General features: G+C 41.0%; 1 protein-coding gene across 1 annotated transcript in view; it reads right to left on the reverse strand.

Annotated features, from left to right (window-relative positions):
- ELP3 (elongator acetyltransferase complex subunit 3) overlaps positions 1-13,971 on the reverse strand; it is a 150,462-nt gene that overhangs the window by 111,791 nt on the left and 24,700 nt on the right. The window contains exon 7 of the mRNA XM_070734881.1: positions 12,245-12,399. Coding sequence (XP_070590982.1) covers positions 12,245-12,399 — 155 coding nt within the window. The remainder of the gene's footprint in view (positions 1-12,244; positions 12,400-13,971) is intronic.

Raw genomic sequence — 13,971 nt, forward strand, 5'->3', positions numbered from 1 at the left:
TACGGAAAGGGGCAGCATACAAATCTAATACGTAAGTAAGTAAGTAAGTAAGTAAGTAAGTAAACAAACAAACAAACAAACAAACAAACAAACAAATAATGATTATACCCAAAAGACTCAAGATGGAGTTGTTTTCGGTTCCTTTCTCACACTTTCTCCTTTCCCAGGATTTCATCTCTTATTTTGCTTTATCCCTTCTTTAAGGTTATGTATATAATCCTCTGCACAGTAATAATACAATGCAGATTATCCTAAAACAACATTTTGGGATCTGAACAACAATATAGATAGACTATAATGTCTGTAATACTGAAATACTTCTCCCATTTTAATTCAGGGAAAATAAAATGGTCTGTTAACCAATAGTTTATAAAATACTAAAAGATAGCATACCTCATTGTCTAAAAAAACTGCTTGGCAAATACTAGAGTTTGTTATAATGCCTTATTATCTGATTTCCCTCTAATAACCATAAAAAATGAGATGGAACAACTAACAGACCGAAACTATTTTAAAGAGCCACTGGCATTGTGACTGCCTCTAGAACAATTCAACGCAGGCCTTCAAATTCAGCCAAACTACAAGTCACAGTACAAATTTTATTTTCCAAATAAAAATAACTGACTGCATAATGGGCATAAAGTCGCACAATGCAAAATGAAATCTCTGGCAGGTAAGAACGATAAACCAGCCCTGCTTTCCATTGGCAGGTTGAGGATAAAAGCCTCCCTCCCCCGTCTGTCTTCTGCCAGCCTCTACTCCAATTTGTTTAAAAATTCTTTAAGCCTGTTCAAAAGACACATAATTAAAGGTCTTATCTTTCTCTTTTCCCTGCCAAAAAGTTACTAACCACTTCGTGGCCAAATTTAAACTTTCTTGGACTTCACTCAAGTTTTTTTAAACCGTGAGTCAGAATTGGATTTTGTTTTGGGCGAACGTTTCCTCCATCCCCTAAATGAGTCAGAAGAAAAATTAAGATTTTTTTTTTTAAAAAAACAACCCAGTTTATTTTCATCTGAAAAGTTAAGTTCATCTACGTGCTCCTGTTCAAATCACCTTCTCTTCTCCTCCTACCTGCTTCCCTACCAGAATTCTCTACCTAGAAGTGAAATCCTTTCTCTAAAGAACAAAGTCAAGTCACCGCAGAGTAAAGATTGCCACGCAGACAGCTGTCCACCCACCCTCTGCGTTATCCACGTAATCATTAAATCCCCAGCTGGGCCTTGTTTGATAGGGATCTGGAAAGCCTATTGAAATCCCTTTAGTGGCCTCATGTTCTCAAGAGATAATTCTTTTAAAAAAAACCAAAAAACACAAAACTTCTCATCAGTCTTGCCAGGTATTCTTTAGAAAGACAAAAGTCCTTGTGATTGGGTCAGTGGCTGATTCTGTTCTCCCAAACACGAAGGCTCCTTCGTGCAATGCCTTCTGGGGAACATGCTTGCTTCTGCTGGAATTTTTCTGTAAAATTTGTACTGTATGACAATCATTTAAGTGTTGTACCTCAAGATTATGGACAAATGTATCTTTTCTTTTGTGTACATTGAGAGCCTATGCACCAAAGACAAATTCCTTGCAATGATGGGCTACAAGTCAGAACGCTAAATTGCGCTCGCCGACACGGCTCGTAAGTTCTTGGGGGACCAGCGCGGTTTTGCTGCTGCACCTGTGGAGGTAGCAAAATCGCGCACGGAGCCGCAGGTAAAACCTCGCCAAAATATGGGCACAATTTTGCTACCTCCATAGATGCAGCAGCAAAATTGCGCTGGTCCCGCAAGAATTTACGAGTTGCGGTAGCGAGCACAATTTAGCGTTCTGGTTTGTAGCCCATAGCTGATTCCTTGTGTGTCCAATCACACTTGGCCAATAAAGAATTCTATTCCATTCCATTCTATTCTACAAGCAATATTTTTAGTATTGGATTATTATTATACGCTGTTTTATTACTGTCGTTAGCCACCCCGCGTCTTTGGAGAGGGGCGGCATACAAATCTAATAAATTGAATTGAAATAAATTGAATATTTATTTATTTATTTATATTTATTTATATTTATTTATAATTTATTATTTATCTATCTATCTATCTATCTATCTATCTATCTATCTATCTATCTATCTATCTATCCATCCATCTATTTATTAGATCTGTATGCCACCCTCCTCCAAGGACTCAGGGTGGCTAACAGCATATAATATAACAATACAGTACAATGGCAAATCTAATTAAATTTAAGATTACAATCTAAAAATCCAATATTTAAAAACAATCATACCACTTCAATCATACAACATATATCTCATTTCATTAGCCAGGGGGCTGAGACCTAATTGCCCCAAGCCTGGGTGAGTCTTAAGACTCTTGCAGAAAATGAGGAGGGTGGGGGCAGTGCGAATCTCCGGAGGGAGCTGATTCCAGAGGGCCAGGCCCCCCACAGAGAAGGCTCTTCCTCTAGGTCCTGCCAGCCGACATTGTTTGGTCGATGGGACCTGGAGAAGGCCAACTCTGTGGGCCCCAATTGGTCGCTGGGACTCATACGTCAGGAGGCGGTCCCGCACGTTTTCTGGCCCAATGCCATGTAGGGCTTTATAGGTCATTACCAACACTTTGAATTGTCTCCGGAAACCAATCGACAACCAATATGCTACAATAATTATGAGGCCGCCCATTGAAATCTAAGAGTAGGTTATATGTTCCAATTCATTGCCATTCTAGTGGGGGGCGGGGAGTAAAGGGAATTACACTTTTCCAATATAATTATATGGGAGGGGGGGTGTATTGATGGTTAAGAAATATAAAATATAAATAAATATAAGAGTGGGAGATAGGAAACCCCTTATTAACATGGACAAGAGACATAAACATTATCTTGGGCAAGTCCATATGACTTTTTTAAAAAAAAATGCAGATGAGAATCAAGGGGTCATGCCAGATATTGATTTGAGAGAGCGAGAAAGGTTAGAATTTTGGGGGGGCAAGGCATGAAATACATGTAAAAAAGTAATGCATAAGAGACAGCAAAGCCAAAAACTACTATTAGTGTTCTCATTGTTCCTATCACTCATCTCCTCCCACTTACGACTGTATGACTGTATGACTGTAACTTGTTGCTTCTATCCTTAAGATTTTTATTAATATTGATTGTTTCCTCATTGCTTAATTGACCCCTATGACAATCATTAAGTGGTTTTTAACAAAAGTATATTTTCTTTTATGTACACTGAGAGCGTATACACCAAAGACAAATTCCTTGTGTGTCCTATCACACTTGGCCAATAAAGAATTCTATTCTATTCTATTCTATTCTAATCTGTTCTGTTCTGTTCTATATTATTATTATTATTATCATTATTATTATTATTATTATCATTATTATTATCATTATTATTATTATTATTATTATTATTATTATTATTATATTCTACCAGCAATATGGACTAAAATGATTGTTATTGTGGGAACAAAACTTGATTCTCCTGGTAATCCAGCTCCATTCAGTTTAGTAGACAATTGATTGGTCATTCATTGGAGACAATGCACATTTAAAGGCTTGGATACTAGGTGAGCATGGGACTTCCAAAAGAAAGAGGTTGGTTTAATGCTCTTTAGAAGTGTCTTCCCCTCAGAGCTTCCCTCCAGCTGTGTTGACTCACAACCCCCATCTTCTCTGGCTGTACTAAAGTGAAGGTGAAAGAAATATTAAATGCAGGTGAAGGTGCAGAGATGGGCACAGGCTACTCTTCTCCTTTGATGCCATTCTAACAATCCTATGGAGAGGGGCGGCATACAAATCTAATAAATAATAATAGTAAAATAATAATCCTACTGTACCCTTAAAGTGCCACCTGAGATCCAATCTGCCAAAATATTATTGAAGGATATTTGTTTAAATTACTTAAACTTCCATGAATGGCTAGGCTAGTGTTGATGAACCTTTGGGCTCGGCATGTCTAACTTCAGATTCCTGATACAGTGGTACCTCTACCTAAGAATGCCTCTACTTAAGAACTTTTCTAGATAAGAACCGGGTGTTCAAGATTTTTTTGCCTCTTCTTAAGAACCATTTTCTATTTAAGAACCCGAGCCTGCAAAAATTTTGCAGGAAATTTGAAAGCAGCGCGAAGGCCCGGCCAGTTTCCTGCCATTCCCCTGGATTTCTCTCTCTGGCGCAGTGTATGGGAGGCAGCCTCGCGCCAGGTGTATGGGAGGCGCATGCTCCTCCTCGCCACCTCAGAGTTCCTTTTTTTTTAAGCCTTAAAGTTTTGCATTTTTTTGATTCCCCTCACCTCACCTTCTCCTTTCGGCAGCGACTCTCCTCCTCCTCCTCTTCTTCCTTCTCCTCCGCCTCCCACCCAAATTCTGAGCTTTTCTTTCTTTCCTAATGGGTTTGCACGCATTATTTGCTTTTACATTGATTCCTATGAGAAAAATTGCTTCGACTTACAAACCTTTCTACTTAAGAACCTGGTCACAGAATTAATTAAGTTCTTAACTAGAGGTACCACTGTATGTCCGTGTTCTCTCTTCCTCTCTCTCTTTCTCTCTCTCCTCTTCCTCCTCCTCCAACAGACGAACAAAAGAGAAGAAGCCTCAACTTTAACCCTAGATGCCATTCAACATGTGCAGAATCCTTTGGGATTTGCATAATTGCCTTCATGGATCTATGTACATTCAGGTAGTCTCTTTCTGTTGACAGATCCCTGTGGCCTACCTGAAGCTGCTGTGGGTTGCACAAGGCTTTTGTTCTTAAAGTGGCTTCGAAGACTACTTTTTATTTTATGGCCTCCTCGGCCTCCACAAAACACCCCCAAACAAAAAACTCACTAGCCGGCATCTAAACTAGCCCTGAGCTTTCTCCAGGAAATAGATGCATCTCCCCTATTATGGTATTGGTCCAGAGTGGCATTTTCAAAAGCATTCTGAAAGCATTTTAAATTACTTTCAATCAGCTCGCCTTACAAACCAAATTAAAGATTAAAGACAGGTAAACAAAATGTTTCCTCAACTCTGTCCTACCGAATAGCTCTTTGAATGTGAAAACACGACACAGTATATACTGGAAAAGTCTCTCAAAATTTAATCTTTGCAATTCAACTCGATGTGTTGGTCTGAGAGAATATGACTAGCCCAAAGTCACCACTGATCTCTACAATTGACTTAATTATCTCCAATGCCTTAACTACTACTACTAAAATAAACTTTTGCACAATACATCTTTTTTTAGGGTATTTTGTTTCATTTTTCCTCCACCTTGAAAACATAGAAGACTGACGGCAGAAAAAGACCTCATGGTCCATCTAGTCTGCCCTTATACTATTTCCTGTATTTTATCTTACAATGCATATAACAAACTCAATTATCTTACAAACTCAACCCGGATAAGACGGAGTGGCTGTGGGTTCTGCCTCCCAAGGACAATTCCATCTGTCCGTCCATTACCCTGGGGGGGGGGAATTATTGACCCCCTCGGAGAGGGTCCGCAACTTGGGCGTCCTCCTCGATCCACAGCTCACATTAGAGAACCATCTTTCAGCTGTGGCGAGGGGGGCGTTTGCCCAGGTTCGCCTGGTGCACCAGTTGCGGCCCTATCTGGACCGGGACTCATTACTCACAGTCACTCATGCCCTCATCACCTCGAGGTTCGACTACTGTAATGCTGTCTACATGGGGCTACCTTTGAAAAGTGTTCGGAAACTTCAGATCGTGCAGAATGCAGCTGCGAGAGCAGTCATGGGCTTACCTAGGTATGCCCATGTTTCACCAACACTCCGCAGTCTGCATTGGTTGCCGATCAACTTCCGGTCACAATTCAAAGTGTTGGTTATGACCTTTAAAGCCCTTCATGGCACTGGACCAGAATATCTCCAGGACCGCCTGCTGCCACACGAATCCCAGCAACCAATTAGGTCCCACAGAGTAGGCCTTCTCAGGGTCCCGTCAACTAAACAATGTTGGTTGGCGGGCCCCAGGGGAAGAGCCTTCTCTGTGGCGGCCCCGGCCCTCTGGAATCAACTCCCCCCGGAGATTAGAACTGCCCCTACTCTCCTTGCCTTTCGTAAGCTCCTTAAGACCCACCTCTGTCGTCAGGCATGGGAGAACTGAAACATCTCCCCCGGGCAGATACAATTTATGAATGGTATGTTTGTATGTATGTGTGTGTAGAAAATGGGGTCTTTTAAATATTTTTAAACAGTAATTTAGATTTGTTGTAGATTGTTTTTTCACTTTGTTGTGAGCCGCCCCGAGTCTGCAGAGAGGGGCGGCATACAAATCTAAATAATAAATAAATAAAATAAATAAAATATGTTTATCCCAGGCATGTTTAAATTCAGTTACTGTGGATTTACCAACCACGTCTGCTGGAAGTTTGTTCCAAGGATCTACTACTCTTTCAGTAAAATAATATTTTCTCATGTTGCTTTTGATCTTTCCCCCAACTAACTTCAGATTGTGCCCCCCTGTTCTTGTGTTAACTTTCCTGTTAAAAACACTTCCCTCCTGAACCTTATTTAACCCTTTAACATATTTAAATGTTTTGATCATGTCTCCCCTTTTCCTTCTGTCCTCCAGACTATACAGATTGAGTTCATTAAGTCTTTCCTGATACGTTTTATGCTTAAGACCTTCCACCATTCTTGTACCCTGTCTTTGGACCCGTTCAATTTTGTCAATATCTTTTTGTAGGTGAGGTCTCCAGAACTGAACGTTGAAAGCATACATAAAACAAATAGGGTACAGTGATCCCTCGAGTTTTGCGATCTTGATCTTCGCGAAACGCTATATCGCGATTTTTAAAAAAATATTAATTAAAAAAAAACAACCACTTCCGGGTTTGGCTTCGGGAGTCAGCTGGGAAGCGGCGCGGCTGTTTTAAAAGGTCGCAGCCAGCCTGGGGGGCTTCCCAGCACCCCCCCCGAACCCTCAACCCGGGTTCGGGGGGGTGCTGGGAAGCCCCCCAGGCCGGCTGCGACCTTTTAAAACAGCCGCGCCGCTTCCCAGCTGAGTCTTGAATCCAAACGCCAAAGGCGAACTTCCGCGTTTGGCTTCAGGACTCAGCTGGGAAGCGGCGTGGCTGTTTTAAAAGGTTGCAGCCGGCCTGGGGGGCTTCCCAGTACCCCCCCGAACCCCCAACCTGGGTCTTCCCGGCCGCCCACGCAAAGGGGAAACCCCGGCTCCTCGCTGATGCCCGCCACTCGCCCGCCCGCCAGCAAGAGGGGGAAGACCCAGGGAAGGTTCCTTCGGCCGCCCAGCAGCTGATCTGCTCGGTAGCGCAGCAGCAGCGAGGAGCCGAATCGGGGTTTCCCCTTTGCATGGGCGGCGGGGAACGCAAACTCCACCATCTACGCATGCGCGGCCATAGAAAAAAGGGCGCGCATGCGCAGATGGTGTTTTTACTTCCGCAACCCTACATCGCGAAAAATCGATTATCGCAAGGGGTCTTGGAACGGAACCCTCGCGATAATAAGAGGGATCACTGTATTCTATTTTTTTGAGTTTTACCTGTATACTACACTGGCAATCTCTACTTGTATACACAATATTTAAAATAAAACAGTACATTTATGAGAAAAGCTGTGGGATTTCCTTTTGGCAGTTACCATTCTGACAATCTCTCTGTACTACTAGGATATTTTGATCAATGAAGGAATCAGATACTGTAGGAAGAGAGCTGTGTTAAGTCTATGGTAGCCCAATATCAGAAGAAGGCTAGTAGCATCTTTCAGTTTAACGAATTTTATTAAGAGGTTTAAGCTTTTGAAAGCTATGGCTGTCTTCATTGGATGAAATATAATGAAAGGATGATAATACACAACCAATTTTTCACCCAATTGATCAGCAATACCCCTCTGACTCATTCCAATTTAAATCTGACATCAATCTAGCCACTCCATTGCATCTGATGAAGTGAGCTATAGCTCACAAATATTGTGCTTCAACGAAATGAGAAAACCTTAGTCTGAAAATGTATTATTGAAGGAATCATTCTATACAGGATTTATCCAATTTAATTAATAATTATTGCTTCAGCACTTTGGACTAACTTTGTTTAACCATGGTATGATGAATAATATGTAGTTCGATACATTAACATTCTATAATAAACCAGGACAACACTACTCTCAGATTATATCTTCCAATATTTCTTAATATCTTGCATTATAAGGGGACATATCAATCATGATTAAAACATTCATCTATTTTCATCATTATCTGATGTCTGCCTTTCCTCCATTGGGGTTTCAACTATAAGCTGATAACTATGTTTCTGACTAATGTTTTTCCTACGTATACATATGCACACACCTCTACAAGAGAGTATGGATTTTAAAATACAGTGGTACCTCTACTTACGAACTTAATCTGTTCCGTGTCCAGGTTCTTAAGTAGAAAAGTTTGTAAGAAGAAGCAATTTTTCCCATTGGAATGAATGTAAAAGCAAATAATGTGTGCGATTGGAGAAACCACAGGGAGGGTGGAGGCTCTGTTTCCTCCCAGGAGATTCCTAGAGAGGCTTCACGGAGGCTTCTCCCCGCCTTTTCCGGCCCTGTTTCCTCCCAGAAGATTCCTAGGGAGGCCCCACGGAGGCTTCTCCCAGCCTTTTCCAGTTACAGTTTCAGAGGCTTGGTTTTGTAAGTGAAAAATGGTTCTTGAGAAGAGGCAAAAAAATCTTGAACACCCGGTTCTTATCTAGAAAAGTTTGTAAGTAGAGGCGTTTGTAGGTAGGGGTACCATTGTATAAGAAAAGCAATCACAAAACAATGTAAAATAACATACTCAGGGATGACTCACACCCTGGTCAGTATTTCTTTACCCTCCTACCATCGGGAAGAGAAGCATAGCCAGCCACAAAAACAGGCTGAAGAACAGTTTTTATCCGTGGGCTAACCGACTCCTGAATGTGAAATCACATCATAACTACATAGTATGATGGACTTGCAGAGCTAGCAAGTTCACATTTGTGCAATAGGACTGCGTATTTGTTTAATATGATTTATTGGGTTAGGCACAGTACTTCTCAAATAGTGGGGCGGGGTCCTCTGGGGGTGTGTGCAGACTGATGCAAGGGGGGGCACGTGACCCCAGGGAATGTGCTTTTTTTTTAGTAGGGTTTTTTTGCACTGAACAATAGCACACAGCACATAGCAGGAGATTTGAAGTGCAGGTAACAAACCCTTAAGAGACACCATGGGAAAATATTTAACAGGGATGAATAGAAAGGAGGTGAGAGACGGAGATAACGAGACAAAAGTAAGTCTTCTGAAAGCTAAGAGAAGGAGATATGATGAAGATTATGTAGCGTTTGGCTTCACTGTGACTATGGTGAGAGATGAGGAAAGACCAGTAGGTTTACTGTGCCTAAAAATGTTGGCAACAGACAGCATGAAGCCAAATAAATTAACATGTCGCTTAAAACACATTGCACTCCAATCACACTAATAAGCTTTTTGAGGTTTTTTCCAGCGAAAATTTTATTTATTTATTTATTTATTTATTAGATTTGTATGCCACCCCTCTCCAAAGACTCGGGGTGGCTAACAACAATAAAAAAGACAATGTAACAAATCTAATATTAAAAATAATCTTTAAAAACCCAATTTAAAGAACCAATCATACATACAAGCATACCATGTATAAATTCTATAAGCCTCGGGGGAAGAGAAAATTTCAATTCCCCCATGCCTGACGACAGAAGTGGGTTTTAAGGAGCTTACGAAAGGCAAGGAAGGTGGGGGCAACTCTGATATCTGGGGGGAGCTGATTCCAGAGGGTCGGGGCCGCCACAGAGAAGGCTCTTCTCCTGGGTCCCGCCAAACGACATTGTTTAGTCGACGGGACCTGGAGAAGGCCAACTCTGTGGGACCTAACCGGTCGCTGGGATTCGTGCGGCAGAATGCGGTCCCGAAGATATTCTGGTCCGATGCCATGAAGGGCTTTATAGGTCATAACTAACACTTTGAATTGTGACCGGATATTGATCGGCAACCAATGCAGACTGCGGAGTGTTGGTGTAACATGGGCATACCTTAGGAAGCCCATGATTGCTCTCGCAGCTGCATTCTACACGATCTGAAGTTTCCGAACACTTTTCAAAGGTAGCCCCATGTAGAGAGCAATACAGTAGTCGAACCTCGATTACCGAATATTGCAAACAATCGTTCCGGCGGAGAGTTGGGGGGTGCATGACATGTTTACTTCTTCCTGGGGGGGGGGGGGGGGGCGTAACAAAAAATAATTGAGAAACACTGGGTTAGGGATTTTCTGTCTTCACTGTGAGTTGCATTGTGTTGGGTGGGAGGTGCACTAAAGGAGGCACAACCAATCTCATTGTACACATGTTGTGCAATGACAATAAAGGTTTGAATTTGAATTTGAATACAATAATCATTTGATTATTGAAATGCATGCGGCTGTGTAGGAGACAGACTATTCTAGCTAGCTTGCTATCATCCATAGAGGAGAATATTTGTAGCTCAGGATTGAATTGTAAGAACCTTTGTGCTCTCTGAGCTTGGATGTTTTCTTATAGACATTTCATTACCAAACTAGGTAACATCATCTGTGCTAAAAGGGAGTGGGGTTTGCTCTTATTTTATATACTAGTGGCTTGCCCTGTTAGTGTTGGTGGGAGTGGTCTTGGTAGTTCCTTGACTGAGCTGCTGTTGTATTAGCATGTTTGTCTGAGTTAGTAGTTCCTTGATTAAAGTATTAAGGTAACCCAGTCTATGTTAATAAAAAGTGACGTTACACTCATATTTGGACATGCCAGAGTTGATTCTGCATGAAATAGGTGCACCATACATCTATAGCTTCTCTATATAGCTGTCTGCATACATGTACAAGCAGATTTTCAATCTAAGTGTTTCAAGCAAGTGTCTTCAAGAACAATTAATGAACATCAGACCCCTGGTTGGGAGCATGCCAGCTCAATAGTCCAAGAAAGTTATGGATTCCTTCCCGTGTAATACTTTTTCTATTTAACTTACGACTGTCAATTCACACCTGAAGAGCAAGTTTGGAAAATCAAGCGGAATTTTTTTTTTTTCTAACAAACTACTGTATTTTAAATATCTGCTGCCCTCCAGAGGAAAGAAATTTTTAAGATTCTAGAATGAATAATGTATCTGCTTCACAAGGTTTTACAGTTGTGTTTCATAAATGTTTTAGGGATTTTGGGAGTATTTATTTTGATTTAAAAGGCAGAGACCTAAATTCCTCTTATCTCGTGAATCTCGCTAATATTCACGAAACTCTTATTATCTGCTCAAGGGTAAAAGGGATGTCTTATGAATGTCCCCCTCCCCAAATTACAAGAAAGATTGGAATCTTAGATTTTCTAGGGATTTTTCAGAATTTTTTAATGTTTTACATTTTAATTAGGTATCATTAACCAACTGGACAGCACCATTACTCACCATCGACTCCAAATCACTTACCAACTACTTAAAAACCCAACCTTCTTTTTTTACAAATGTTCCTCAACTATGAAGATATTTTTTTTAATCTATTTAGTCTATGCTGTTTATTATTATTACTATTCCATGAAGTTACCTATAGATATATTCCAGGAAGTTTACATTTATTCAGAAGTACTTAACCAAAAGCAATTCTAGACAGCTGCTTTGAATTACCTCTATAAAACATATATTGATCCATCTTCAACAGATGTTATAATATTTACTAAGGGGAATGTTGCTCAAGATAAAAATTACTCGAGGTGGCATTTAATTAATTCAATTTCCCTTTGGTCTTATTTTAAAATGAGCTATACATACATGGGTTACTTTTAAATTGTTGAGGCCAATGCTGATAGCAAGTTCCAGTTTTGTTATATTATCATAAAGGGCACATAGATGCTATCCTTACCTAATTATTTGGCAATTTTTATCTGCTGATAATCCATAAAACTTCTCATTTCTCCTAACTTTTGCCTTGATTCTCATTCTACCTCGAGTAAGCAATGGTAGACAAGAAAATTGAATTAGTCAGCAAGAACAGATTTCTATACATGCTCTGGATCCTTTTTTAGTTAACAGCACAGCAGGCTCCATAGTCGATCATTGTTATCACTGTTGGTCTTAATGATTTTGACCATATTTTTTTCAAAATATTTTAAATCTCACCAGAAAATCACCAGGGTAATTTTCACTGTGACCATTCATTTGATGGAATTCTCAGGTACAATAAACAAATTAACATAGAAAACTAATCCAGGCACCAAAGAATTTGCTGCAGAAGATACTTACTTGACTGCTTCTGCTACATTGTTAGACGTATGGCCTGATAAAGCATCGTGCAAATTGCGGATAAAGTAATCTCTATATTCTTCTGGAAGAGCCATGAATGTCCCACCCATTACAATGAATTCCACTTTGTCGATGCTGTGGCCCAGCTGCTTCAGCTGTAAAAACAAGATCAGTCTTTTGAACCATGCCAAAATCTATCACATATTTTTAACTCTGATGATCAAAACACTGTAAAATATTTCAAGTGAGTTAGTTCACAGCTTTGCATAAAACAAACATTATAGCATTCAGTTTTATTTTAGATTCTTCATTGAGTGCCTTTCAACATCAAGCAACAAACTTATATTGAGCTATCCATTTAACTCACAAGCCTTCTTTCTTAATAGCCTTTCAAGTTTGTAATTCTCTTCCTTGGAGTTCTACTAATGCCTGTGTTATCCCTCTTCTTAATCTCTGGCCATTAATGTTCTATGTCTAGGATATAACCTCGAGGTTACTCCCTTGTGGGGTGACTCAGGGGTTGGTACTCTCCCCCCTGCTGTTCAATATCTACATGAAACCGCTGGGTGAGATCATCCAGGGGCATGGGGTGAGGTATCATCAGTATGCAGATGATACCCAGTTATACATCTCCACCCCATGTCCAGTCAGCGAAGCAGTGGAAGTGATGTGCTGGTGCCTGGAGGCTGTTGGGGTCTGAATGGGTGTCAACAGACTCAAACTAAACCCGGATAAGACGGAGTGGCTGTGGGTTCTGCCTCCCAAGGACAATTCCATCTGTCCGTCCATAACCCTGTGGGGGGGGGATTATTGACCCCCTCAGAGAGGGTCCGCAACTTGGGCGTCCTCCTCGATCCACAGCTCACATTAGAGAAACATCTTCCAGCTGCGGCGAGGGGGACGTTTGCCCAGGTTCGCCTGGTGCACCAGTTGCAGCCCTATCTGGACTGGGACTCACTGCTCACAGTCACTCATGCCCTCATCACCTCGAGGTTCGACTACTGTAATGCTCTCTACATGGGGCTACCTTTGAAAAGTGTTCGGAAACTTCAGATCGTGCAGAATGCAGCTGCGAGAGCAATCATGGGCTTCCCTAGGTATGCCCATGTTACACCAACACTCCACAGTCTGCATTGGTTGCCAATCAATTTCCGGTCACAATTCAAAGTGTTAGTTATGACCTATAAAGCCCTTCATGGCATCGGACCAGATTATCTCCGGGACCGCCTTCTGCCGCATGAATTCCAGCGACCGGTTAGGTCCCACAGAGTTGGCCTTCTCCGGGTCCCGTCGACTAAGCAATGTCGTTTGGCATATAAATCTAATAAATAATAATAATATTCCAGGATAACGGAAGGATAGAGTGGAATATTTAGGGTATTCTTGCTTTTCCGACACCAACGTTTTAATAAACAATGATATTCATTTATTTATTTATTTTGAATAGTATTTGGAACCTTTTAGAGTAGGGGTGTCAAACTCACATTGTCACGGCGGCGTCACATGAGATATCATAATTTCCGCCCTTTCGCTAAACTGTGTGTGGGCGTGGCCAGCGCATGACGCATCTGGTCTGGGCACCGTGAGTTTGACACCCCTGTTGTAGAAGAAGACTACTTTCTCAAAATGTAAGAGTTTTTGGCAGGTGATATAAATAATCTTTGGCTAAAAAAATAAATGGTCTAACTCAGTGTAAGACAAATTTTTGAATGAAGTAACATGGTGGA

Source organism: Erythrolamprus reginae, chromosome 1, assembly GCF_031021105.1.
Source record: "Erythrolamprus reginae isolate rEryReg1 chromosome 1, rEryReg1.hap1, whole genome shotgun sequence".
NCBI classification, from domain to species: Eukaryota; Metazoa; Chordata; class Lepidosauria; order Squamata; family Dipsadidae; genus Erythrolamprus; species Erythrolamprus reginae.